At 37.8% G+C, this 24,387-nt stretch overlaps 1 protein-coding gene across 2 annotated transcripts in view; it reads left to right on the forward strand.

Annotated features, from left to right (window-relative positions):
• Positions 1–17,183, forward strand: part of RBBP8 (RB binding protein 8, endonuclease) — a 78,042-nt gene extending 60,859 nt beyond the window's left edge. Inside the window, exons 12-20 of one of the 2 annotated variants that reach the window (XM_040264722.1) lie at positions 685–1,564; positions 1,647–1,773; positions 4,017–4,105; positions 5,270–5,384; positions 8,610–8,753; positions 10,552–10,621; positions 12,511–12,607; positions 15,319–15,460; positions 16,769–17,166. In XM_040264722.1, coding sequence (XP_040120656.1) covers positions 685–1,564; positions 1,647–1,773; positions 4,017–4,105; positions 5,270–5,384; positions 8,610–8,753; positions 10,552–10,621; positions 12,511–12,607; positions 15,319–15,460; positions 16,769–16,866 — 1,762 coding nt within the window. In that variant the 3' untranslated portion in view covers positions 16,867–17,166. Of the gene's footprint in view, positions 1–684; positions 1,565–1,646; positions 1,774–4,016; positions 4,106–5,269; positions 5,385–8,609; positions 8,754–10,551; positions 10,622–12,510; positions 12,608–15,318; positions 15,461–16,768 lie in introns of both variants that reach the window. The other variant, XM_040264721.1, reaches the window with a different exon arrangement.
• The last annotated feature ends 7,204 nt before the right edge of the window (positions 17,184–24,387 follow it).

Here is a 24,387-nt window from a genome sequence, read left to right on the forward strand (position 1 = left end):
ATGCAGGTTTAATCCCTAGGTCGGGAAGATTTTCCCTGGAGAAGGGCATGGCAACCCACTCCAGTATTCAGTATTCTTGCCTGGAGAATCCCATGGACAGAGGAGCCCAGTGGGCTACAGTCCATAGGGTCACAAAGAACCAGAGATGACTGAAGCGACTTAGCCTGCACGCACAACTATTAAGTAAGAGAGTTGGAGCTCTTAGCCATTCCACTTCTTCAGACTTAACCCTAATGATCTTTCTACTACCCCAGCTGTCTCCTCTGCTACAGGCGGGCTGGGTTATGCGTTATGTTCTGTAGTATAAGAATTTTGTTTCTTGGAGTTAATCATGATAAGACTTCATAACAAGAAAAGAATTTGGGATTTGTTCAAATATTTTCTTATATAGTAAATTTATTTAAGTTACTTTGGAAAAATATTTATAGATAGGAGTATCATGGTTATTGAGATAGGTTTGCTGTATCATTTCCCTCTGCTTTCTGTCAGCCAAATAAAGAGAAGCCAGCAACTGTATCTTAAATTTTGGTCAATGATCTGCTTCTAATATGTGGAGAAAACCTTATACTGTTAATAATTCTGTATTAGCAAAAGTTTTCTCATTATGCTTATCTTTTAATTTTTACCCTGTTTCTTTAATAGGAAAAAAGTTACCACTCTTTTTACCACTCTTTATTTTTTTAGGTTTTCAGATTCAAAGACTCCTCTTCAAGAAGAATTGACTACTCGGGTATCATCTCCTGTATTTGGAGCTCCCTCTAACGTGAAAAGTAGTTTGGGTTTGAATACAAGTTTGTCCCCTTCTCTTTTAGAGACTGGGAAAAAAACCCATCTGAAAACCGTGCCCCTCAGCAATACTTCTGCTTCTGGACCAGAGAAACCTAGATCAAAATCTGAAGATGGAGCCCTTATCACACATCATCTTCTTGGGACTGAAGTGAACAAGATCCCTAGTCAGTCATCTTCTAATAAGCAGATGCTTATAAATAAAAATACAAGTGAACCTGTAAGTGAGCAGGATAGTATTGATCACATTAAAGATACTGATAAAGATAAATATGTGGTACCACAGAAGTCACTGGGAGGCAGAACCAAAAGGAAGAAAATTGAGGAAGAAAGTGAAGATGAAGTAATCTGTCCCCAAGCCTCCTTTGATAAAGAAAATGCTTTTCCTTTTCCACTGGATAGTCATTCTTCCATGAATGGAGACTACATGATGGATAAACCTCTGGATCTGTCTGATCGATTTTCAGCTATCCAACGTCAAGAGAAAAGCCAAGGAAGTGAGAACTCGAAAATCAGATTTAGGCAAGTGACTCTCTATGAGGCTCTGAAGCCCATTCCAAGGGACTCTTCCTTAAGCCGCAAGGCCTGGAGCGGGAGCTGTGGGCTAGCCAAAGACTCCCCAGAAGAACCCTGTTTACAGGAGTCCCTTTTCCAGTCCTTGAGTAAATCTCCAGATAATAAAACACTGTTACAAATAAAGGAAGAAAACCCAGTATTTAAAATCCCTCTTCGTCCACGTGAAAGTTTGGAGACAGAGAATCTTTTTGATGACACAAAGGTATGTGTTCAATATTCAAAGACTTTGATTAAAATGGTAGTTTGTGATTTTTCCTAGATGCTAATAATTTTTTCTGTTTTAGGGTGCTGGTTCTCATGGGCCTATAAAGATAAAAACCAGATCAGTCCGTGGAGCATGTGAAGTTGCGTCAGTTCTTCAGTTAAATCCATGTAGAATTGCTAAAACAAAATCTCTACAAAACAACCAAGGTATGTAAACTATAAATAGCATTTCCACCCTCTTTTTAATGACTTTATATTGAGTATTATAATTTATTATTTACATTCTTTGGATGGATTTCATTGTTTCTGGAAAAAATAGTTTATCTCTGTGTTTTTCTGTGTTTATAGTACAGTTCTTACTGGTTTCACCTTAAAATTTTCCTGCTCTTCTACTGTTTGAAAAAATAGATTGACATCTTTAATACCTACTTTTATAGGTGATTTTATAGATTTAATTCTTTTATGTAGTTGTTTCTTGTTTTCTTTACAAAAAGAAAGCTTTAAAAATTTAAACTATACAGATTTTTAAAATATAAAAAATAGAAATTTATCATCCAAACCTTGTTCCTCACCATATAGATAGCCAGTCCTTTTTTTGTATTTACGTATATATATCTCAATGGCACCCCACTCCAGTACTCTTGCCTGGAAAATCCCATGGACGGGGACGGAGGAGCCTGGTAGGCTGCAGTCCATGGGTCACTAAGAGTCGGACACGACTGAGCGACTTCACTTTCACTTTTCACTTTGATGCCTTGGAGAAGGAAATGGCAACCCACTCCAGTGTTCTTGCCTGGAGAATCCCAGGGACAGGGGAGCCTGGTGGGCTGCCGTCTATGGGATCACACAGAGTTGGACACGACTGAAGCAACTTAGCAGCAGCAGCATATATCTCTCTTAACTATTTGTATATACAAATTTATATGGGCTTTTAAACTTCTTGTTTGAAAACATTGTTTGCTCTTTCATAATTTTGCTGTGTTTTGAAGTCTTTTTGGTTTTTTTAGCTCCCAAATATTTCTGTACTTCATATGCAGTATTTATTCCTTATTGGAAACTTATTCCTTCATCTGCGTTTATTTTCCTTTTTTTCTGAAGCTCATTCTTTAGTAATTCTTCCAGTGAGGGTTTCAGTCTCTATATGAAAACATTTTTTAAACTCTTATCCCTGATTTTTTTTTAATCTTTTTGTTTTTATTTTTATTTTTTCTGTGGTTGCTCTAGGGATTGTGGTGTACTTACTTAACCTTTCACAATCTACTTTGAGTTTATACTGTACCCCTTTATGCTCTGTAACTGTACCTTATGTAGTTGTCATGTATATTAACATACATTGAAACCTCCTCCAGTGTTACAGTTTTAACTTAAATTTTTTTTTCTTGAAATAAAAATCAGTCATTAAAGTGTACAATTCGGTGGTTTTGAGGTAGTCACAATTGTGTCACCATCACTGTACTCTTAAGTTTAGAACATTTTCATCACCATACAAAGAACAGTACCTGCTAGCAGTCATCCTCCATTTCTCTCTCATCTTCCCCAGTCCTAAGCAGCCACTTAATCTACTTTCTGTCGCTATAGATTTGCATATTCTGAAGTATTCATATAAATGGAATTGTACAATATATGATATTTCATGACTTCTTTCACAATTTTAGCTTTTTCACTGTTAAAAGTAATGCTGGTTTGAACATTTATATACAATTTTGTGTGGATGTAAGTTTCATTTTTCTTGAATTATACCTAGAAGTGGAATTGGTGGGCCACATGCTAACTCTGTGGCTTCCCTGGTGGCTCAGACGGTAAAGAATCTGCCTGCAATGCGGGAGACCTGGGTTCAAGCCCCGGGTTAGGAAGATCCCCTGGAGGAGAGCATGGCAACCCACTCCAATATTTTTGCCTGGAGAATCCCCATGGACAGAGGAGCCTGGTGGACTACAGTTCACAGGGTTGCAAAGAGTCAGAGAGGACTGAATGACTAAGCAGAGCACACACATGCTAACTTCTTTTTCCAAAGGAGCTACATCAGTTTATATTCCCACCAGCAGCATGTGAGAGTTCCTGTTTCTCCATATTCTCACCAACACTTGTTTTCATTGTCCATCTTTTTGATTCTAGCCATCCTATGGGTGTGAAGTTATTAATATGTCGCAACTGTGCTTTTGGTTTGCCTTTTCTTTGATGGCTAACGATTTTGAGCTTCTTTTCATGTGCTTACTGGCCATTTTCATTTTCTTTGAAGGATTGTCTGTTCAGGTCATTTGCTTATTCTCAGTTGGAGTAATTGTCTTATTATTGAGTTGTGAGAGTTCTTTATGTATCCTCAGTACAGGTCCTTTATTAGACACATGATTTGAAATATTTTTCTCATTCTGTGAGTCCTGTAATGTTTTAAAGTGATGAGAATTTTAAAAATCTGTTTTTAATTGTGTATTTTTTTCTCCTTATCTAAGATGTATCCTTTGAAAATATCCAGTGGAGTATAGATCCAGGAGCAGACCTTTCTCAGTATAAAATGGATGTTACTGTAGGTGATACAAAGGTGAGTTAGAAAGTAGAACCAGAGCCCATATGGTTATTTCTAGTGTATTGTTAGTAACCCTGCCCCCCTGATTCATTCTGTGACCTTGAGATAGCCACATACCTCTTATAACTTTCATATATTTATTTGGAAAACTACAAAATAATAACATTTATTTTCCAATTTCATGGTATTTTTGAAAGAGTAATAATACTTTCTGACTTTTTAGAGACGTTTGCTGAAAAATAGTTTTAAAATAATGTCAAATGCTAATTACATATTAAATAATTTTATTTTTTATCAAAATAATCTATTGTATGCATTGATTAACTTAACATACCTTCAAGAAAAAAATTTCATTTTTCCTAGTTGGCTGTTTCTTTAAATGCTGTGTATTTTCTTTTTAGTTAAAATTCATAGCAGAAATTACTTTTTTGGCTTGTATTTAGGTTCTACATAGTTTGAGAAGTTCTCTTGCACATGGTAGCATATTAATAAAATATTTAACAGTTGCTAGAGTAATCCATCGGAGAAGGCTATGGCACCCCACTCCAGTACTCTTGCCTGGAAAATCCCATGGACAGAGGAGCCTGGTAGGCTGCAGTCCATGGGGTCGCGAAGAGTCAGACATGACTGAGCGACTTCCCTTTCACTTTTCACTCTCCTGCATTGGAGAAGGAAATGGCAATCCACTCCAGTGTTCTTGCCTGGAGAATCCCAGGGACGAGGGAGCCTGGTGGGCTGCCGTCTATGGGGTCACACAGAGTCGGACACGACTGAAGTGACTTAGCAGCAGCAGAGTAATCCATAGCCATCAAGAAGTCAAATTTGACTTATGAACTTTTCAGTGTATATTGATGTTCACTTCTGTGAAGCAGATTAGGGAAGAAAGGAAGCTTCAGGGATTTTGGTAACATACAGTTCTCTCTTCCTTGGCAGCAGTCCTTTTCCTTGACTTGAGAGATGATGCTTGTATCTCAAAGCTTGTAAAATATAATATATCTATATTCCTTTGGGTAAAAGTAAATATTACTTAATGCTACTAAAGTGTAAGCATACACTTAAAAAATGGTTAAAATGGTAACATGTGTTATGTATATTTTTACCACCCTCCCCTAAAAAAAATAACTATAAGGTCATAAAGGGATAACAGTTAAAATTTTGAATTTTTAAACATTTATTCAGGATGGCAGTCAGTCAAGATTAGCAGGAGAGACAGTGGACATGGACTGTACGTTGGTTAGTGAAACCATGCTCTTAAAACTGAAGAAGCAAGAGCAGAAGGGAGAAGAGAGTCCAAGTAAGATTTGTTTTGTTTTGTTTTTGTTTTTTAATTTTAATACAAAGTGGAAGGAAGTTTATAGTCATACCATTGCAATGAAGAGCATACATGACCTTTTCACCATAAACCAGTTTTTTACCCCTGTTCTACCAATAGTAGACTTCTCTTTAGTAAAGCTGTTTCCATATTTCAGCAAAAAAAAAAAAAAAAACTTTAGTAAAAATAATTTTTATTTCCAAAAGAATTCAAATTGTGTCCAGGGGTCAGCAAACTTCAACCAGCTGCCAGTTTTGTCAGTAAACTTTTGCTGGAAGCCAGCTTCACTCACTTGTTTAATTTATTGCCTATGGCTGCTTGTGTGACACGGCAGCAGAATTGAGTAGTTTCTGCAGAGACCTTATGGCCCCTCAGGCCTAAAATATTTACTGCCTGACCCTTTAAGAAAAAGTTTCCTGATCCCTCATTAAGATAATTTTTTCATAAAAGGTGTAAAGGGAATCTTGAGAGTCCTGTTTTAGAAATATTATCTTCCAAAGCAATTTGATAAGGAGAAAAAGGGGGGATTCTACTGAGAAATATTAGTTGTTCAGTTGCTAAGTCTTGTCCTACTCTTTTGAAAAGTATTAGTACAGATTTGCAAATGAGCAGTAAATTCAGACTAATAGTGTATATGATGAGTGATTCTGCCATTTTCTTTTTCTGTAGAAAAGATTTGACTAAACTAGGGGTCTACAGCCCTTTGTAGTAAGAAACTGATAATTCTTCATCTAAAGCCTTGATTTTCTGAAAGAGGTGGGAACCATGGAAGGATTGGGGTTGGCACCGCCTTAGCAATGTTTCTGACTATGGAGGCATGTGACACCAGATCAGCTAGACTGTGAATAGCTGTCACTCATCACCCTCACAGGTTGAAGAGTTAGGACCTGCCACATCAGGATGCAAGGCTAAAAGCAGAGGCATTTTCCAGTGATCCTCTGTTAGAAACTGAGGACACTCAGACTGTGTATGCATTTCCTGTATTCTGCTGCGAATTCTCCAGTTTCCCTGCTCAGGGTCCCAGGTCTTGTTCTTGGTTCTTATAAAACACATTATTTCTCACTGCAGTAAATGCAGTAAGTGAGAGAAAATTTTAACAGCCTTTTCCTTAATTCTTTGTTCTTTAGTAACAAATAGTTATCCATACAATCAAATAGCTGGCTGCCTACAATGAAAAGGACAGTAGTTATTAAAAGGAAAACCTTAACAGTGACTTAGTCTTTTTATAGTGAATGACACATCACTTTCTTCTTAAGAAGATGACTTTGCTTTTAAGATTATTTTGTTCCTGGTACCAGTTCCTGATGTTTTCCTCAGTTTTGTAGAAAAGGGCAAAACTAAAGTATGGCAGCTTTGGCTTCTAATTTATCTAGTTAATCTAAGAAGATGATAACTTCCCAAATATATTTGAAACAAGTAACTTATGGAGGTGAAATTAGAACTTAAACTAATGAGTGGAGATAATTTTGGCTAAATAAGGCATAATGAATACTGTTGCTGCACAATAAGTCACTCCAGTAAATCAGAGGATTAGAACAATAACTATTTTTTTTTATGTTTCATAGTTTCTGTGCCTCAGGAATTCAGGAAGGGCTGGGCTGGGTGGTTCTATCTCAGGGTCTCATACAGATGGTGGCTGGAGCTGGAATAGCAGAGGACTAGACAGATGGGAGACTCCTGGCTCCTCTCTCATCATTCAGTCTCAGGGTTTCGCCATATAGTCTTTCCATGTGGGCTAGTTTGAGCTTCCCTACCACACAGAGACTAGGTTCCCAGAGTAAGCATCCCCAGAGAGCAAGGTAGAGGTGCACAACATTTTTATGATCTGGATTCAGTAGTTGCTCAGTAGGAGGAGTGCCACTATCACATTTATAAGAACAGCAGGTGAGATAGGCGATATTGTTGAGCCCATACTTAGGAAAAAACAGTCTGCCCATTCTACCCATAAGGTAGATCTTTTTCATACTTAGAACTGATGAAATATAAACCTAAAGATGAAACATACCATTAAATGGTACTGCTAATATTCAATTCCAAAAAAAATTTTATATCTGTGTTCAACTTAGTAGATGCTATGATAGATATATATCCTTGTATATCAAAAAAGGATATAGTCTGTCCTCAAGCATTTTACAGTCAGAAGTCAGCAACAAAAAGAAATCATTAAATCATTAACTTACTATGATTTACTGACAGCATATACAGAATGCTTTGGGAATGCCTAGTGCACAGGAATTATTTTTACTTACAAATTTGATCCTCAGAATGAAAAATGAACAAATGTTTCATCATTCAGTAATTATGGAAACACAATTCTATATCAGGACTGGAGCAAATAGTAAACAAAAGTACCTGCCTCTCATGGAATTTACATTGTAATAGGGGAGAAACAAGCATTGTGTGCTAGATGATGGCAAGTGCTGGAGAAAGATAGCACAGGGTGAGGTGCTAGAGCATCTGCCCGGGGGAGGTGGTTGGTGGTGATTATATAGAGTGACCTTGGCAGGTTCCAGTTTTGTCACAGTTCTTAGCCAACTGAATTTCTTTCTATTTTTGGTAAACTGGTATTTTAAAAAAATGTATTAGGTTGGCCCAAAAGTTCATTTGGGTTTTTCCATACCATCTTACAGAAAAACCCAAATAAATTTTTTGGCCCACCTAACAGTTAGTACTCTGAAGATGAAATTAGCATTTGCATATCAAATATGGAATTGAATTCATTATTTCTGTAACACTGAACTACCTACCAAGTGTTCATAATAATGCAAAAAAAACTTTTCTGCTACATTAGAAAAATAAAGAACTAAACAAAATGCTATAGAGGCTTTTATGTCAGTTATTTATACAGTTTATTTAAAGTTCATATTTTTCACCATTTATTATCTGTATTTTCTCGTCCTCACAATTCCCTTGGTAGTTCCTTTTGGTTTACTATGAATTATACATGAGCTGATAGAAAAAGATGTCTTAACATTTATCATGACAGTAAAAAAAAAAAACAGCATTCTCGTCACATAAATAAAGGATAGTTGAAGGCATAACATTAAAAACCTTTGGAAACATACAGTAATTACCCAGACTTGGGGTTTATTCTTGCCTAGTACACATCTAAATTATTTTGCAGCAGTTCTTACAAGTTTCTATGTATTAGTCTACCTAGAAAGCAAAACACTTACTTGTGGCCTAAGCCGATGCTCTTTCACATAGATGGAGAAAGAAAGATGAATGATAGCTTGGAAGATATGTTTGATCGGACGACACATGAAGAATATGAGTCCTGTTTGGCAGAGAGCTGCCCCCAGGTAGCAGATGAAGAGAAGGAATTGTCAACTACTACCAAAAAACCAAACAGTAAGGCAGTTTTCTTTCAAATTGTGTTTTTTTCCCATTACACTGAGTTTAGTAAAGTAAGTTATCAATCTTATTAACAGAGGCCTAATGAGGTATCTTAACAATTAAAACTTGATGTTTATTGAATAAATTTTTTTCAGTTTTTTTTAAAGATAATTTCAGATTAATAGAAGAGTTACCAAAAATAATTCAGAGGGTTATGCTTCAGTGAAAAGATATTTGAATGGCCAGTAAGCACATGAAAAGCTGGTCAACACTCTTGAACATCAGGGGTGGTGACAATACTTCATACCCACGGAAATGGTTGGATAATATGTATCTCTAGCAAGGGTGAAGAGCAGCTGCAACTCTCGCATTGCTGATGGAGTAGAAAATTGGTTATACTTTGGAAACCAGTACAGCAGGGGGCTTTTTAAACAGCTTTATTGAGGTCAGTCAGTTTTTTATAAAGTTAAGCATATACCTGTGTTGTGACCTAGCAATTCCACTGCTCGGTATATACCCACAAAAATGAAAACATGTTCATACTGCTTCACAATGGAAAGGAGGTAACTGCTAGACTCAGCAGCATGGATTAGTCTCCAAAATTTGTTGAGCTTGACAAATGCAAAAGATGGAGAAGAATATATGGTATATCATCTCATTGATATGAAGTTCTAAAACAGATATAACTAAGCTACAGTGATAGAAATTAAATGAGTGACTGTAGGGGAGGGAAGAGACATAAGAGAATATTCTTATGCGTGAGAGACAACAGAATAGGTAACTTGCTTGGACACGTTCACTATCTTGCTTTGGGTAGCAGTTACACTGGAATATACACTAGTCAAAATTCATCTTAGTACACTTAAATTCAGTATATGTAAATTATGGCTCAATAAAGTAGATGGTTTTAAAGTCTTCAGTGGCTTCCCAGTGCACTTAAAGTTCAAACTCCTTCTCTTGGCTCCCAAGGCCCATCATGGTCTGGTACCTGCCCACCCAACATCTAACCCTGCCCCCGTCTTTCCCAACACTTCCCTTTTTTGGCAGATTAATCACACTGTCCTCCTTTTACGTCATATACCAGACTTTTTGCCATTGAGGACCTTTACCTAGAACATTCACCATTCATACTCTTGTCATGACTGACTTCTCTTTAATCATCAGTTACTCCCTGAGATACTCAGGAAGCCTTAGCTGTCTGCTTGCTTAATGTCTGATTCCCTCACTGCAGTGTAAATTCCATGAGGATGGCAGACCTGGCCTCCCCTGTTCTATAGTAGTACAATGCTCAATAAATTTTCATAATTTGAACAGATGATAGCAATTAGCTATTTCTGAGTCTAGACAACTTGAAATTCAGGTCCATGGGTTTTCATTCTTATTCTGTCACCAGTTTTCTAATAAAATTTTAAAATCTTTTTATTTCCTATTTATCAACTACCTTAAAGTCACATAACAAAAATCAACAGTACTAATAAGTGTACAGATTAAAACCTATCTTGTTATTGTCATTTGGTGCCAAATGATAATAGGCATCTGAGTAGTTCTTTTAAAGTCTAAAATACTTTTATGGTTATGATTTTTATCTCTTCAGTAATTCTGAGGTGAGATAATCAGCACTCTCATTAGGCAGACGAAAAAGAAAGGAAAGAATTCATTACAGAGAATTTAAACTAATTGCCTAGGGCCTAGAGTATGAAATCCAATAAAAATAGATGTTTTGGCATATGTCTTTTTTTTTTCCCCAAAAAGAACCAAATAACTTTTCAGTAAGTTCTACATTAAGTTTTTGGTATGCTTGTTTTGTTTATAGCTCCTGGTGATAAACAAGATAAAGTCAAACAGAAAGCATTTGTGGAGCCATATTTTAAAGGTGATGAAAGGTATGGTGGCTTTGGTTAATACCAGCAATATGATTAGAAGTACAACAGAACTATCTTCGTCAGAGCATCTCTGAACTGTGAAAATTGCTACTTTGGTTAAAATCGAGTGCATATCATTTACCTTCCGACCATAACAAAAATGGAACTCAGGTATAAAAAATGACAAATTTTTAAAATAAGGAAGTTTTTTTTACATCACACTCTTTTTTTTGGATGGTGGTGACAGTTATTTTTTCTGCTTTATTATAACATACTTTATTCTTATCCTATTTTATCATGAACTTTATTTGAACTTCAGGAATTTGTTGAATACTGTAACATGGGCTTCCCTGGTGACTCAGCTAGTAAAGAATCTGCCTGCAATGTGGGAGACCTGGGTTCGATTCCTGGTTGGGAAGATCCCCTGGAGAAGGGAATGTCTACCCACTGCAGAATTCTGGACTGGAGAATTCCATGGACTGTATAGTCCATGGGGTCGCAAAGAGTCAGACATGACTAAGTGACTTTCACTCACTCACTAGGTGGCAAACCTTAGGTTTGTGCTTCAGAGTTATTTTAGGAGAATTTTTAAATCTTAAAAAAAATTTAAACAGAAACAGATGAGATTCTGAGCAAAGGACATGACTAAATTCTGTATAAACTTCAGAGTTCATAAACTGTTTGAAAGAAAATATAGTCATAGTAATATTGTTTTATCTCTTCTTTCTTAGTCTTCCTTTTTAAGTTCAGTGTTGATCCATAATTGAGAGTTGTTGGATTTAAGCACAGTAAGGACCTAGAATCTTACATGTTTTGAAATAAAGCACTTAGAGCTTTCCTTTGAAGAACAGCACTTGCCAACTATCAAAATACCTTAAAAGAGTAGATGTGATACCCACAAGTCATTTTAAAATATCCGTTTTTTTGAGTCAAGACTGATTAAATTCACTGGGGTTATTTCTATTATAAACAAATTATGATGTTACCTAAGTCTTCACTTACTTGTAAGTTTGGAGTTTTCTATATTGGGCTTCTTAAAGCAGGATATAAGTATATTAATTAATTCCTGGTTGCTTTTTCTGTCCAAAGTACTGCATACCTTATTAATCCATAATACCTCAGTAGCTTTGACCCTTCCTAGGTTTCCGGTGGTTCACAGTAGGATCTGATCCATTTAAAGTGAAAGTGTTAGTCACTCAGTCCAACTCTTTGCAACTCCATGGACTGTAGCCCACCAGGCTCCTCTGTCCATGGAATTCTCCATGGCAATAATACTGGAGTCGGTAGCCATTCCCTTCTCTGGGGGATCTTTCAGACCCAGGGATCAAACCTGGGTCCCCTGCACTGTAGGCGGATTGTTTACCATCCGAGCCACCCAAGCACAAATGATAGTTGTGCCTAATATTTTGAAGAATTTAAGGTGGACAGAAGCAACAAAAGAAACTGTTAGAGAAAACAGCAAATTACATGCAGACAAATGGATCTGTTCTTTGGGGAGAAGCAGGTTAGCCCTGATACATGGTTTCATAGTAGTAGAAACTGAGTTAACAGAGGCAGTAGTCTCTCTCAGTTATGTTATTGAATACCAGTTAGAGTTTAATAATACAGCATTCCTTTTTAATTAGGTGGTTTTATATTTTACCATACAACCTAATAACTAATTTCAGCCAGCCAGAGGCAAAAATAGGAAGTAATAGTTATCTTTTTCAGTTAGAAAAAAGTAGTAGGCACTTAATATTTTAGTGAAGAGAGAATGAAGAAATGCTTTTCTCTCTCACATACTGAGGAAGCATGCATTTCAAATAAAATGAATGAATGGGGATTATTTTTCCTCTGGATGCTCACGTTTGCTAATTTAAAATGTAAACCAAAGGTCTCTATAGTAACAGATAAATTTATTTTTTCCCCAGAGAGACTGAATTACAAAATTTTCCTCATATTGAGGTGGTTCGGAAAAAAGAAGAGAGAAGAAAATTGCTTGGACACACATGTAAGGAATGTGAAATTGTAAGTACAAATGTAAACACTGTCACTTGGGGTTTCTTTGAAGATATGACTTCATGTGCATGATTTTAAAATCATAGATATAAACCATATTTGTATCTAGAAGCAAGTTTGAGCCAAGAATAACAGAATAAGTACATAGAGTATACAGAATGGCTGGGACCTGAGAGAGATGAATATATGGAAAGGAAAGCCTCCATTTCTCTTAGATTCTCTTTAATTGAATGTGGAGCCTCAGTACTAGTTCTTAGTTCTTACTTCCAGCTTGACATTTATGCCGTTTGTTTTTTCTATATTTATTTGTATTTCTTTTAATTTTTTCCCCTTGTGTTATACTGGAGACTAATACATATACTGTTGGGGAAAATTTTGATATTTCAGTCAGAAACTTTGCTGTAATATTTTTTACTTAAACACCAGCACTCTCAGGAAATGAGGTATACTCATAATTGTTTTTTCTAAACAACCAGTACAACCATAAGCTCTTTTTTTTTTCCCCTAAACATTTTCCTTTCTAAAAATACAATGAACAGATCCCACTCCATTCTTAGAACCCACCTGCATTTCCCTTGTTTACTTTGGGTATCTTGGACTAGATGTGTATCTTGAAGTAGATTGTACTAATTGTCCTCTTACTGAAGAGTCCTGCGCAGGTTCTGTGCTTTCCTGAAACTTGCTGTTTTTTTCTTCCCTTGCTGTCCTTTAGCTGTTGGATACTTGTTTCCAGCAATGTATTTATTTCCCCCTTAAATTTTATTTTTAAAAACCATAGCTAGAAAATCCCATGCACAGAGGAGCCTGGAGGGCTGCAGTCTGAAAGGTCACACAGAGTCGCGCATGACTGAAGTGACTTTGTGCGTGCACATGTGCACACACACACATACACACATACAGACACACAAGCACATTAAAGTTATGTGTGAATAGGTTACAGTGCAGATAAGCATTTGGTGAGACAAATGCTCTCATAAAATAACAGTGAGTGTAAATTGAGATCACTAATTTGGAAAGCAGTTTGGAAATAAGAAGCAAATGTATCTTGAGTATCAATGTATCATGAGTTTTCATAATACAAATTGAATATACCATGATTTCTTAACTAAGGAATATGAGCTATACTAACTAAACTTCCCATTTTTAGTTATAACTGGAACTAAAATTACCAATTAGAAAAAACTCTTTCACTGGAAACTCTTTAACTTTCCTTCTCTGAAATAATTTTTTTGTGCTGTTATCCAGTCTCTGAAAACATTGTTTCATGCGTTTTATTCCTTCCTTTTTTTTTTTCAGTTTTTTAAGATAGAGGTTAAATCTGTTCCCTGTTATTCCTTCATGACCAGGAGTGAAAGTGCCAGTCACATGTATCTAAATACTGTCTGTCTGCTTACAGTTCTGAAATATTTCCTATTTCATATTCCCTGTGAGATATTCAGTGAACGTGCAATACACGTGGCTGTGTCATAGTCAACTCAAATTTCACATCATAAAGCGAGCATACACTTGCTACCTCCAGTTCTCAGACCTTACCTCTGAGCCTTCTATATGTCCATTCCCCTAGTTGTTTAAACCAGAGATCTTTTAGGTATCTTCTTTCATCTCTCATATCTCAGTAATGGATCCTATTGATTGTATGTTCAACACAGCAATAGTCTCTTCTTCCAAATGATCTTTTTAGAATAAAAGTTAAATCATGTCATTCTTCAGCCCAGAATCCTTAAATGTCATCTCCTCTAAGAATGAAATCAAAGCCCTTATCAAGGACAGCAGAGTCACACCCCATTTCCTCTCTGACCTCATCTTCTCGTACTCTCCCACCTGCTCGCTATGCTGCAGCCTCCCTCACCTACTGTTGTCTTGTCTGTGTGAAAGAAAAATATATTAAAAACCTTCACTTAAAAAAAATTCTGATCATAGTCTGCCACTTGGAATAGGTGATACCATTGGTAAAATATCACTTTGATCTTCAGTTCCTCAAGTGTGAAACAGAATTAGCTGGATTGTGTGATCCAGTCATCTGTGTTTTATCAAACTTTACACCATTGCTTTGTTTTCTTTGGATCTAGAGCTTGAAGACCTGTATAGTTTTCACATATAAGTTTTATCTTTCTTTGCATGAAGTTTAGGTTCTTTATGGTCACAGTTGCAAAAAATAATATGTCTTTGATCCTAATTGATAGATCTAGTTTAAAAGGGCAAAGTCATGAAGGCTACAACCTTCAAAGCTAAACTTTTATTTTTAAAAATTGTAGTGAAAGGAAAATTACTTCAAAACACACACTATATCCAAATGACAGTCGAGAAACGTGCTGTTCAGAGCACACACCTTGGCTTTTTTGTTACTGGTCTGAGAAAAATTAAAAGTTTGTATGTATGTAAATCAGCTATACCACTGAGCACACTCACTGTAAAGTTCAGCTGGCTTTTTTTTTTAGTTGTAATACTATTGATGACGGGTACAGTATGTTGCCTTACACTGTGATACAAGCCCTCTTCTTTGTGGAACAAACATTTCACAGACTACTAATTATTTTCAGTAATTTATAGGTAGTAATTTACTGGTAGCTGGTATAACTTACTAATATTATCCATAAGAATTCATTTTCCTTAGCATGCTGAATACTTTAGTAGTTTTTTCAGCTTCCGGTTTTTAATCCGTAAGCATAACACTCCATTTATTATTCTTCAGTGGAAAACCTAACCAGTTTTATTATCAGTATTATGCAGATTTTCCAGCAGAAGAAAGAGAAAAGAAGTTGGCTTCCTGCTCAAGACACCGATTTCGCTACATTCCACCCAACACACCAGAGAATTTCTGGGAAGTTGGTTTTCCTTCTACTCAGACATGTATGGAAAGAGGTGAGAGTATAGCTTATGACATTTTGGAACTTAAAAAAGAAATACTGTGTATAATATATATATCCAAGTCTAAACATTAAACTTTTTCTTCATGGTTCTCTACCTTCTGCTATAAGTTGAGAGCCAGTTTTGTGGCACAAATACAGTTTCCTAAAGATAAAAGGCTTACGTTTAACTCTCCAAATAACTTCATTGGAATCATTGTTTACAAGCATGTTAATGAATTGTGTATGTGTTACCCTGCTTTTTTTATCATTCAAATTTCGGAAAGTAATTTCTCTTCTGTCTAGTCATTGAAATGACTTTTAATAAAGTAACTTTACAAAAGTTGCCAAAGTTACATTGTTGAAAAGCATCTTTTTTTTTTTTAAGAGGCTGCTGTGAATTTAGATGTTAAAACTTCACTTATCAAGAATGCTAGTTATTTATAAACCATATTTGAGTAAAAAAGACTTTTGTTTGGGAAACTGTTAACATGCAACTCACTCCTTCGAAGACAGCACTTACATTTAATAGAATTGACGAACATATGGGAGCTTTAAAGCTCCAGATTTATTAGCCGTAAGAAGCTTTTCTAAAAGATGCAAAATCTATTACAGCTGTTACCATACTTCCACTTTCCCTTTTAAAAAGCAGGTCCTCTTTGACGTGATGTCTCTGCTTGCTTATCAGATAGAATTAGTCTGGATAGAGCCTATGTTTGTACCCCTGATAGGTTCTCAGGGTATGGCAGACACAGTCCTCCCTGAAAAACTACATCATGGAGAATCAAATAGTCTAAAGAGTAAGTACAGGGACCATGTCATCTCATCTAATAGCTACTGAAAAAAAGTCTTGATAAGCACCGAAATTTATCCTAATAATCGAAAGATCACGTTTAACACTTGTCCCCATTTGCACCCAATGGCAGGTAGACTAGGAAAGTGCCTAAGCGCCCCAGTTCTGGAGTCAGATGTTGGCAGAGTCCCCACTCACTTCCTTGCCAGCTTTAGGAACTTGAGTGAGTTATTGGACTTCCCTGGGTCTCCATAAGCTCAGCTGTGAAATAGGCGTAGTGGAAGCTACTGCAGAGGACTGTGAGTTATCCCAGACAATGTTGTATATAGCACACTTGATAAATGTCTGTTGTTATTTTTAGTACAAATGAGAAAACTGATGCTAAGTAATAAAATCATTCATCATCACAAGCGGCTAATAGAAAAATCATGTGAACTTAAAAGGCATGACATGAGACAGATGTTGACTGGATATATGCTAAAATATGTATGTTGCAAATATAGTCTTCTAAATTTGTGATTTATTTTTAAGGTTACATTAAAGAAGACCTTGATCCTTGTCCTCGTCCAAAAAGACGGCAGCCTTACAATGCAATGTTTTCTCCAAAAGGCAAAGAGCAGAAGACATAAATGTTGAAGCAAAAACAGAAGAGAGGACAATTTTCTTTTTAGTTATTTATAGTTAAAGTTGGTGTTAAACCTTGATTTTTTTTTGATCTTCTGTAAACTGGTTTATAAATCATTTTTCTATTGAAAATGTTTTTAAATGGCATTTACTCATCACACAGACAACTATTTAAAAATGTGGATAAGTTTATGTTGTATTTTCTTGCTTTTGCACCTTGAAAATAAGGTGCTTTTATTTTGCACTCTAAATTAAGAGTTGTTTATTACTTTATTTGGTAATACCTAATTACAATTTTGAAAATACAATTGTTGTAGTCTGATTTGTTTCCTCTCTTCTTTTTACTCCATCTTCCCTTGCTATGTACATTCAGCAGTGACTGCATGTTAACATTACAGATTTTTATTGTCCTGTGTAGATCATTCTAATGCCCAACTTTCAAGTCTTTTTAAAAATGCTAAATTTTAATAGTCCTTTAACTTTTCAGCTTCTTTCGCTCATTAACTTGAAGTACTATTCTGTTGGAGAAGGAAATGGCAACTCACTCCAGTATTCTTGCCTGGAGAATCCCATGGACAGAAGAGCCTGGTGGGCTATAGTCTGTAGGGTTGCAAAGAGTCAGACACGACTAAAGAAATTTAGCATGCACGCACACACTATTCTGTAGTGAATTCCTTTCAAAGTGACTACAGATAACTTTCTTTCCTTTGCCATGTATTATAGATTAACATCCTCTGATCAAAATATTCCAGCCTCATCTTCCTCATTGATCAGGATTTTCGTGTGAATTAAATGACATCAGTTTTATGTTTTCACAGGATTAGAAATCACTTATATTTAGTATCTACTTATATGTTAGACCCTCTTTGAACATTGTTTGGCTCTGAATATGATCTTAGTTCTTTTTATAAGCAGCTCTATCATAGCTTCTAGTCAGCACTTCTCTTCTCTTCCCTTCCCAGATTGTTTATGTGTTTGATTTTTGTTCTCTGCTGGCAGTCAACTAATCTCTCCCAATAGTAGCCATTCACTGGTCACCTACTATATGCCAGGAACTGTGCTACACTCTTCACATAGTTTTTTTCTTTTAATCTTCAAATAATCTTGTGAATTTATGAATCAACTTAATGCTAAGCTGTAAAAAAAAAAAATCAACCCCCAAATCAGATTAAATAACAAATGACTAGTTTTCTTTTCTCATGTTGAAAAGTTTGGAGATCAGTGGTCCAAAGCTGGTCTGTGCCCTCATGGTGGACCCAGATTTCTTCTAGCTTTCTGCTGTTTGACACTTTATTTGTGGCCTCCATTCTTTTATTAGTTATGCCACCTCTAGCATCATGTCCATATTCTAGGCAGGTAGAAGAGAAAAGGAAAAAAAGCACACATCATTTGTTTTTGTCCCTCTTTAAAAAGTTTTCCAGAAGGCCCTTCCCGGTGACTTGGCTACCTCTAATACCAGATGAAGTTATAGCTCAGAGTTGCCTGATTCAAGAATCAGCTTCTTTAGTGCTTCTGACAGGTGGGAGTCAGAAACACCCGAATTGGAAGAGGGCACCACAGGATGAGCAGTTAGAGCTGTATACGTCTAGTGATTTGTTTTTTTAAAAGGTAACATAAGCAGGGACAATAGGAGATTGTCTACCTGATAGTGGCTTGACAGCATTCCAACCCCTTAAGCAGCATTTTTCATTTTTCCTCAGTTACCCTGTGAGATTGGGTAAGCTGAGGTCTCTTATCCACCGTTGATCAGCTCTACCTTTAAATGAAGTAATAGACACTTTTAAAAAACACTTGTCACATACATTTAAATGGAGAAGTGCAGTTTGGTATTTAATATGTATGAAAAGACTGTCTTCATTTGTAAAGCATCATAGATGTTAAACAGTATTTTCATACAAACATGTATCAGTCACTGTATGTAGTTACATAGTTTCAAGTTGCCTGTGAGCTTTTCAAAGTTGAAGACCTGTGATTTAAACATTTGAAAACATGCAAAACTTCTATGTTAGCACTTAACATTAGATTAACACCTTTCCTGCCTTTGACAGGCATTCTGATTAAACCATCTGAAACCTAAGGTTGTCAGAGGTAGCACTCTAAATGAGTTAATCATGGTACCCAGATACATACAGAAGATAATAACATGCTACCTAGAGAAAAGAAAAGTGAAGCAAAAGAATATTCCTAACACCTTTCATTTAGTGAAAAATTTCCCCAAATCCAACTGGAAAGGCAGCTATTAGTAGGCTTAATATATTAGTAACTCAGAAACTGTCAGACTTTATTTTGGGGGGGCTCCAAAGTCACTGCAGATGGTGATTGCAGCCATGAAATTAAAAGACGCTTACTCCTTGGAAGAAAAGTTATGACCAACCTAGATAGCATATTCAAAAGCAGAGACATTACTTCGCCAACTAAGGTCCGTCTAATCAAGGCTATGGTTTTTCCAGTAGTCATGTATGGATGTGAGAGTTGGACTGTGAAGAAGGCTGAGCGCCGAAGAATTGATGCTTTTGAACTGTGATGTTGGAGAAGAATCTCAAGAGTCCCTTGGACTGCAAGGAGATCCAACCAGTCCATTCTGAAGGAGATCAGCCCTGGGATTTCTTTGGAAGGAATGATGCTAAAGCTGAAACTCCAGTACTTTGGCCACCTCATGTGAAGAGTTGACTCATTGGAAAAGACTCTGATGCTGGGAGGGATTGGGGGCAGGAGGAGAAGGGGATGACCGAGGATGAGATGGCTGGATGGCATCATGGACTCGATGGACGTGAGTCTGAGTGAACTCCGGGAGTTGGTGATGGACAGGGAGGCCTGGTGTGCTGCGATTCATGGGGTCGCAAAGAGGACACGACTCAGCGACTGAACTGAACTGAACTCAATTTAAATTACATCTAGCTTATGTATTTAAAAAATCGGAGAACATTCTTAGGCCCTCTAAAACAACTCTGAAATACTGCAAAGATTCCCTAGGGCGTCTTTAATTCATAATGTAATTGCCAAAAAGAAAGTGTTGCAAAAAGCTATTACATAACACTAGTAGGTTTAGATAGCATCACCGACTCAGTGATTTTGAGCAAACTCTGGGAGATGGTGGAGGACAGAGGAGCCTGGCAGTTCATGGGGTTGCAAAGAGACACAGTTCAGTGACTGAATAACACGTTTCTTAAGCATTCATCAAAGCACCTTTATCTTTACCAGGTATAATACATACAAGTATTAGAATCAGGCAAATCTTGACAATTTTTTTTTCCAATGAGGCAAGTTTTAAAGAACACACCTAAGAATCAGTTAGTTACTCCTGACACCCTAATAAGCATGAGTTTAATTCTGAAAAAATGCCACTTCAGAATAGGCATTTAAAATAACTCAAGTTTTACCATTCAGGTGTGTATTCTCAGCAAGCCTAGCAGTTTAAAACATCTCAAAATCCTTCTCTTTGCTGAGTTGATGTTGTTAGAATGGTTCCTTAGAAAACTGAAGTGTGCTTGCACTTGGATTCTTTACTATGCACTTAAGGAATTAGTGAAGAAGTTGTCTGCTGTCAAACCAGCAGAGGCCACAAGAGAGCTATTTTTGGAAAATAATGGGAACTACGGGCTGAACACCTTTAGAAGAAAATTTATAGGTTAAGTGAAGTGAAATCGCTCAGTCATGTCCGACTTTTTGCGACCCCGTGGACTGTAGCCCTCCAGGCTCCTCCATCCATGGGATTCTCCAGGCAAGAATACTGAAGTGGGTTGCCATTTCCTTCTCCAGAGCATCTTCCTGACCCAGGGATCGAACCCAGGTCTCCCACATTGCAGGCAGACGCTTTAACCTCTGAGCCACCAGGGAAGCCCAAATATATAGGCTAGATAGGATATAAATTAGAAACCTTTGGTACAGTGATGAGAGCTCAGTTAGCAAAAAGCTTTCATCAACATAGTTGCTGTTGATTAAACCAATAACAGGCAAATAATTCATGGTCCTGGCAAATAATTCATGGTCCTGGCAAATAACAAACGTAATTACTAAGATCATGGCATCTGGTCCCCTCACTTCATGGCAAATAGACGGGAAAACAGTAGAAACAGTGAAAGACTTTATTTTGGGGGGCTCCAAAATCACTGCAGATGGTGACTGCAGCCATGAAATTAAAAGACACTTGCTCCTTGGAAGAAAAGCTATGACTAAAATAGACAGCGTATTAAAAAGCAGACATTACTTTACCAACAAAGGTCCATTTAGTCAAAGCTTTGTTTTTTCCAGTAATCATGTATGGATGTGAGAGTTGGACTATAAAGAAAGCTGAGCGCCGAAGAATTGATGCTTTTGAACTACGTTGTTGGAGAAGACTCTTAAGAGTCCCTTGGACTGCCAGAAGATCCAACCAGTCCATCCTAAAGGAATCAGTCCTGAATATTCATTGGAAGGACTAATGCTGAAGCTAAAATCCCAATACTTTGGCCACCTGATGTGAAGAACTGACACTGGAAAAGACCCTGATGCTGGGAAAGATTGAAGGCAGGAGAAGGGATGACAGAGGATGAGATGGTTGGATGGCATCACCAACTCAAGGCACATGAGTTTAAGTAAACTCTGGGAGTTGGTGATGGACAGGGAGGCCTGGCGTGCTGTAGTCCATGGGGTCGCAATGAGTCAGACATGACTGAACTTACACACTGGGCATTTATATACAAGAGATATGTGACATCAGTTATTATCCAGTAGAAGACCAGACATCAACATACAAAGATGCCCAGAGGTCAAAGAAGCTTGGACTGAGTGCCAAAGAAATATTAAGGATAATTAGAACTTGAACCATGCCTTTGGATGAGTTAACCTCGAGAAAAAGAGACAACACAATCTAAGTTGGGAAATGAACCCAAATGTGGAAATGCTAAAATACTAAGGAGTGAAAGTGAAGTCGCTCAGTCGTGTCCTACTCTTTGCAACCCCGTGGACTGTAGCCCACCAGGCTCCTCTGTCCATGGGATTCTCCAGGCAAGAATACTGGAGTGAGTTGCCATTTCCTTCTTCAGGGGATCGTCCTGACCCAGGGATCGAACCCAGGTGTCCCGCATCACAGACAGACACTTTAACCTCTGAGCCACCAGGGAGCTCTGGACATAATTTGGTTCTGGCCCCTCACTTTGTAATGAGGAAAGAAAAGCCCAAAGAGAGTGACTTGCAAGGTCTCAAGAGCCTGAAACAAGACTAGACTGGGGCCTCGGTCTGGTGCTCTTTCACCTTGAAGCATACTGCCCACAGATAAATTAGAGCTTGAGAGGAGGGCCATGTGGCATTATTAGTGAGACAGACAATAAACTTGCATTTTAAAGGCAAGTCTTATAAATAGAGTTTGGACTTGAGTCCGTAGTCCTGTGGTTTTCAAACTGTTAATAGCAGATCCCATTATTCAAATTAAATCAGTTTACATAGAATATCAGTAGTCAGTATTTTAAATGCACATATTTATGTTAAGCATTCAAATCTGTCTTCTTATAAATCCAATCAGTGTGTGTGCGCGCGCGCGCATGCGCACACAGTCATATCTGACTGTTTACAAGCCTATGGACTGTAGCCTGCCAGGCTCTTCTGTCCATGGGATTCTCCAGGCAAGAATACTGGAGTGGTTGCCACTTCCTACTCCAGGGGATCTTCCCAACCCAGAGATCAAACCCACGTCTCAATGCATCCTGCATTGACAGGCAGATTCCTTACCACTGAGCCACCTGGGAAGCCCAAATCACTGAGGCTAGATAAACACAAAATTCTGAGATAAACTATGGACAGCTGGTTACATCAGCCTCAGTATCCATGATATCCTAGTCATATGCTCCTTGTGCCCCAATTCAATTAAATCAGAGTATCTGGGGGTATGGTCTAGGCATCAGTTTTCTGTTTTGTTTTTTTTTAAACCTTCTTAGGTGATTCTGGTGTGCAGCCACATCTGAGAACCACTACCCTAAGTCACTGTTGCAGGCTAGTTACATTGTATTTGAACTTTAGTGTAGATCGGAATCACATGGAAGATTTATTAAATCATATTTCTCGACCTCAAAATGAGAAGGGGCCCCAAATTTACATTTTTATACTGTTCCCAGATGATACTAATGCTGCTAGTATAATAACCACAAGTACATAATTATGAAAGTCACCCAGATACTTAGTAGAGATTCTTGGGCTCGTCTTGTGAGAATTTTGATTCAGGTGTAGCTTGAGCATTTTTAAAAATTCTTATATTATTATGAGTCAAGCCTAAGAAATACTGCTTAAGACAACAGCAAAAACTAAATAGCAACATGCTGAGCTTTCAAACATTCTCTGACAAAAAGACTGAGTTGGGTAATAATGCGTTCATTTAGATATAATCATCAGGCAGCCATATACATAAGATGAGTTTGGTGAGGGACAAAGAGTAATCATGCGTATTACTGCTACTGTTTGGTGTCCGGATGGAAGGACTGAAACAAGCTCTAATACTTTGGCCACCTAATGCACAGAACTGACTCTAGAAAAGACCCTGATGCTGGGAAAGATTGAAGGCAGGAGGAGAAGGGGACGACAGAGGATGAGACGGGGGGATGGCATCACCAACTCGATGGACATGAGTTTGCGCAAGCTCCAGGAGATGGTGAAGGACAGGCAAGACTGATGTGCTGCAGTCCATGGGGGTCACAAAAAGTCAGACACGACTGGGCAACTGAACAACAACAACAACAAATTTAGTAATCTGCCAAGGAATTGGGCTTCCCAGGTGGCACTAGTGGTAAAGAACCCGCCTGCCAATTCAGGAGACATAAGAGACGTGGGTTTGATCCCTGGGTTGGGAGGATCCCCTGGAGATGGCAATGGCAACCCACTCCAGTATTCTTACCTGGAGAATCCAATGGCCAGGAGCCTGGTGGGCTACGGTCCACAGGGTCGCAAAGAGTCGGACACAATTGAAGAGATTAGCCTGCACACCAAGGATGAAGAACATCTAGGCCAAGAACATGGCAGTAAGAATGGGGAAGAAATTTAAGCCACCACTTTCTGGTTGTTACCAGAACTTGGCAGCTGAGGGAGGATATGAAGATGAATATGACAGTTTCTCAGTGAGCTGATAACTAACTCAGTGGTAACAAGGGACATAACAGAATCAGTTGGATGGGGTCTCCTGGGGATGGGGAGAGAGCCCAGTTTACATCATTTATAATGTGAAACACTTCAGCTCAGTCACTCAGTCGTGTCCAACTCTTTGCAACCCCATGAACTGCAGCACACCAGGCCTCCCTGTCCATCACCAACTCCCAGAGTCCACCCAAACCCATGTCCATCCAGTCGCTGATGTCATCCAGCCATCTCAGCCTCTGTTGTCCCCTTCTCCTCCTGCCCCCAATCCCTCCCAGCATCAGGGTCTTTTCCAATCAGTCAACTCTTCACACGAGGTGGCCAAAGTATTGGAGTTTCAGCTTCAACATCAGTCCTTCCAATGAACACCCAGGGCTGATCTCCTTCAGAATGGACTGGTTGGATCTCCTTGCAGTCCAAGGGACTCT

Source organism: Oryx dammah, unplaced genomic scaffold, assembly GCF_014754425.2.
Source record: "Oryx dammah isolate SB20612 unplaced genomic scaffold, SCBI_Odam_1.1 HiC_scaffold_22, whole genome shotgun sequence".
NCBI classification, from domain to species: domain Eukaryota; kingdom Metazoa; phylum Chordata; class Mammalia; order Artiodactyla; family Bovidae; genus Oryx; species Oryx dammah.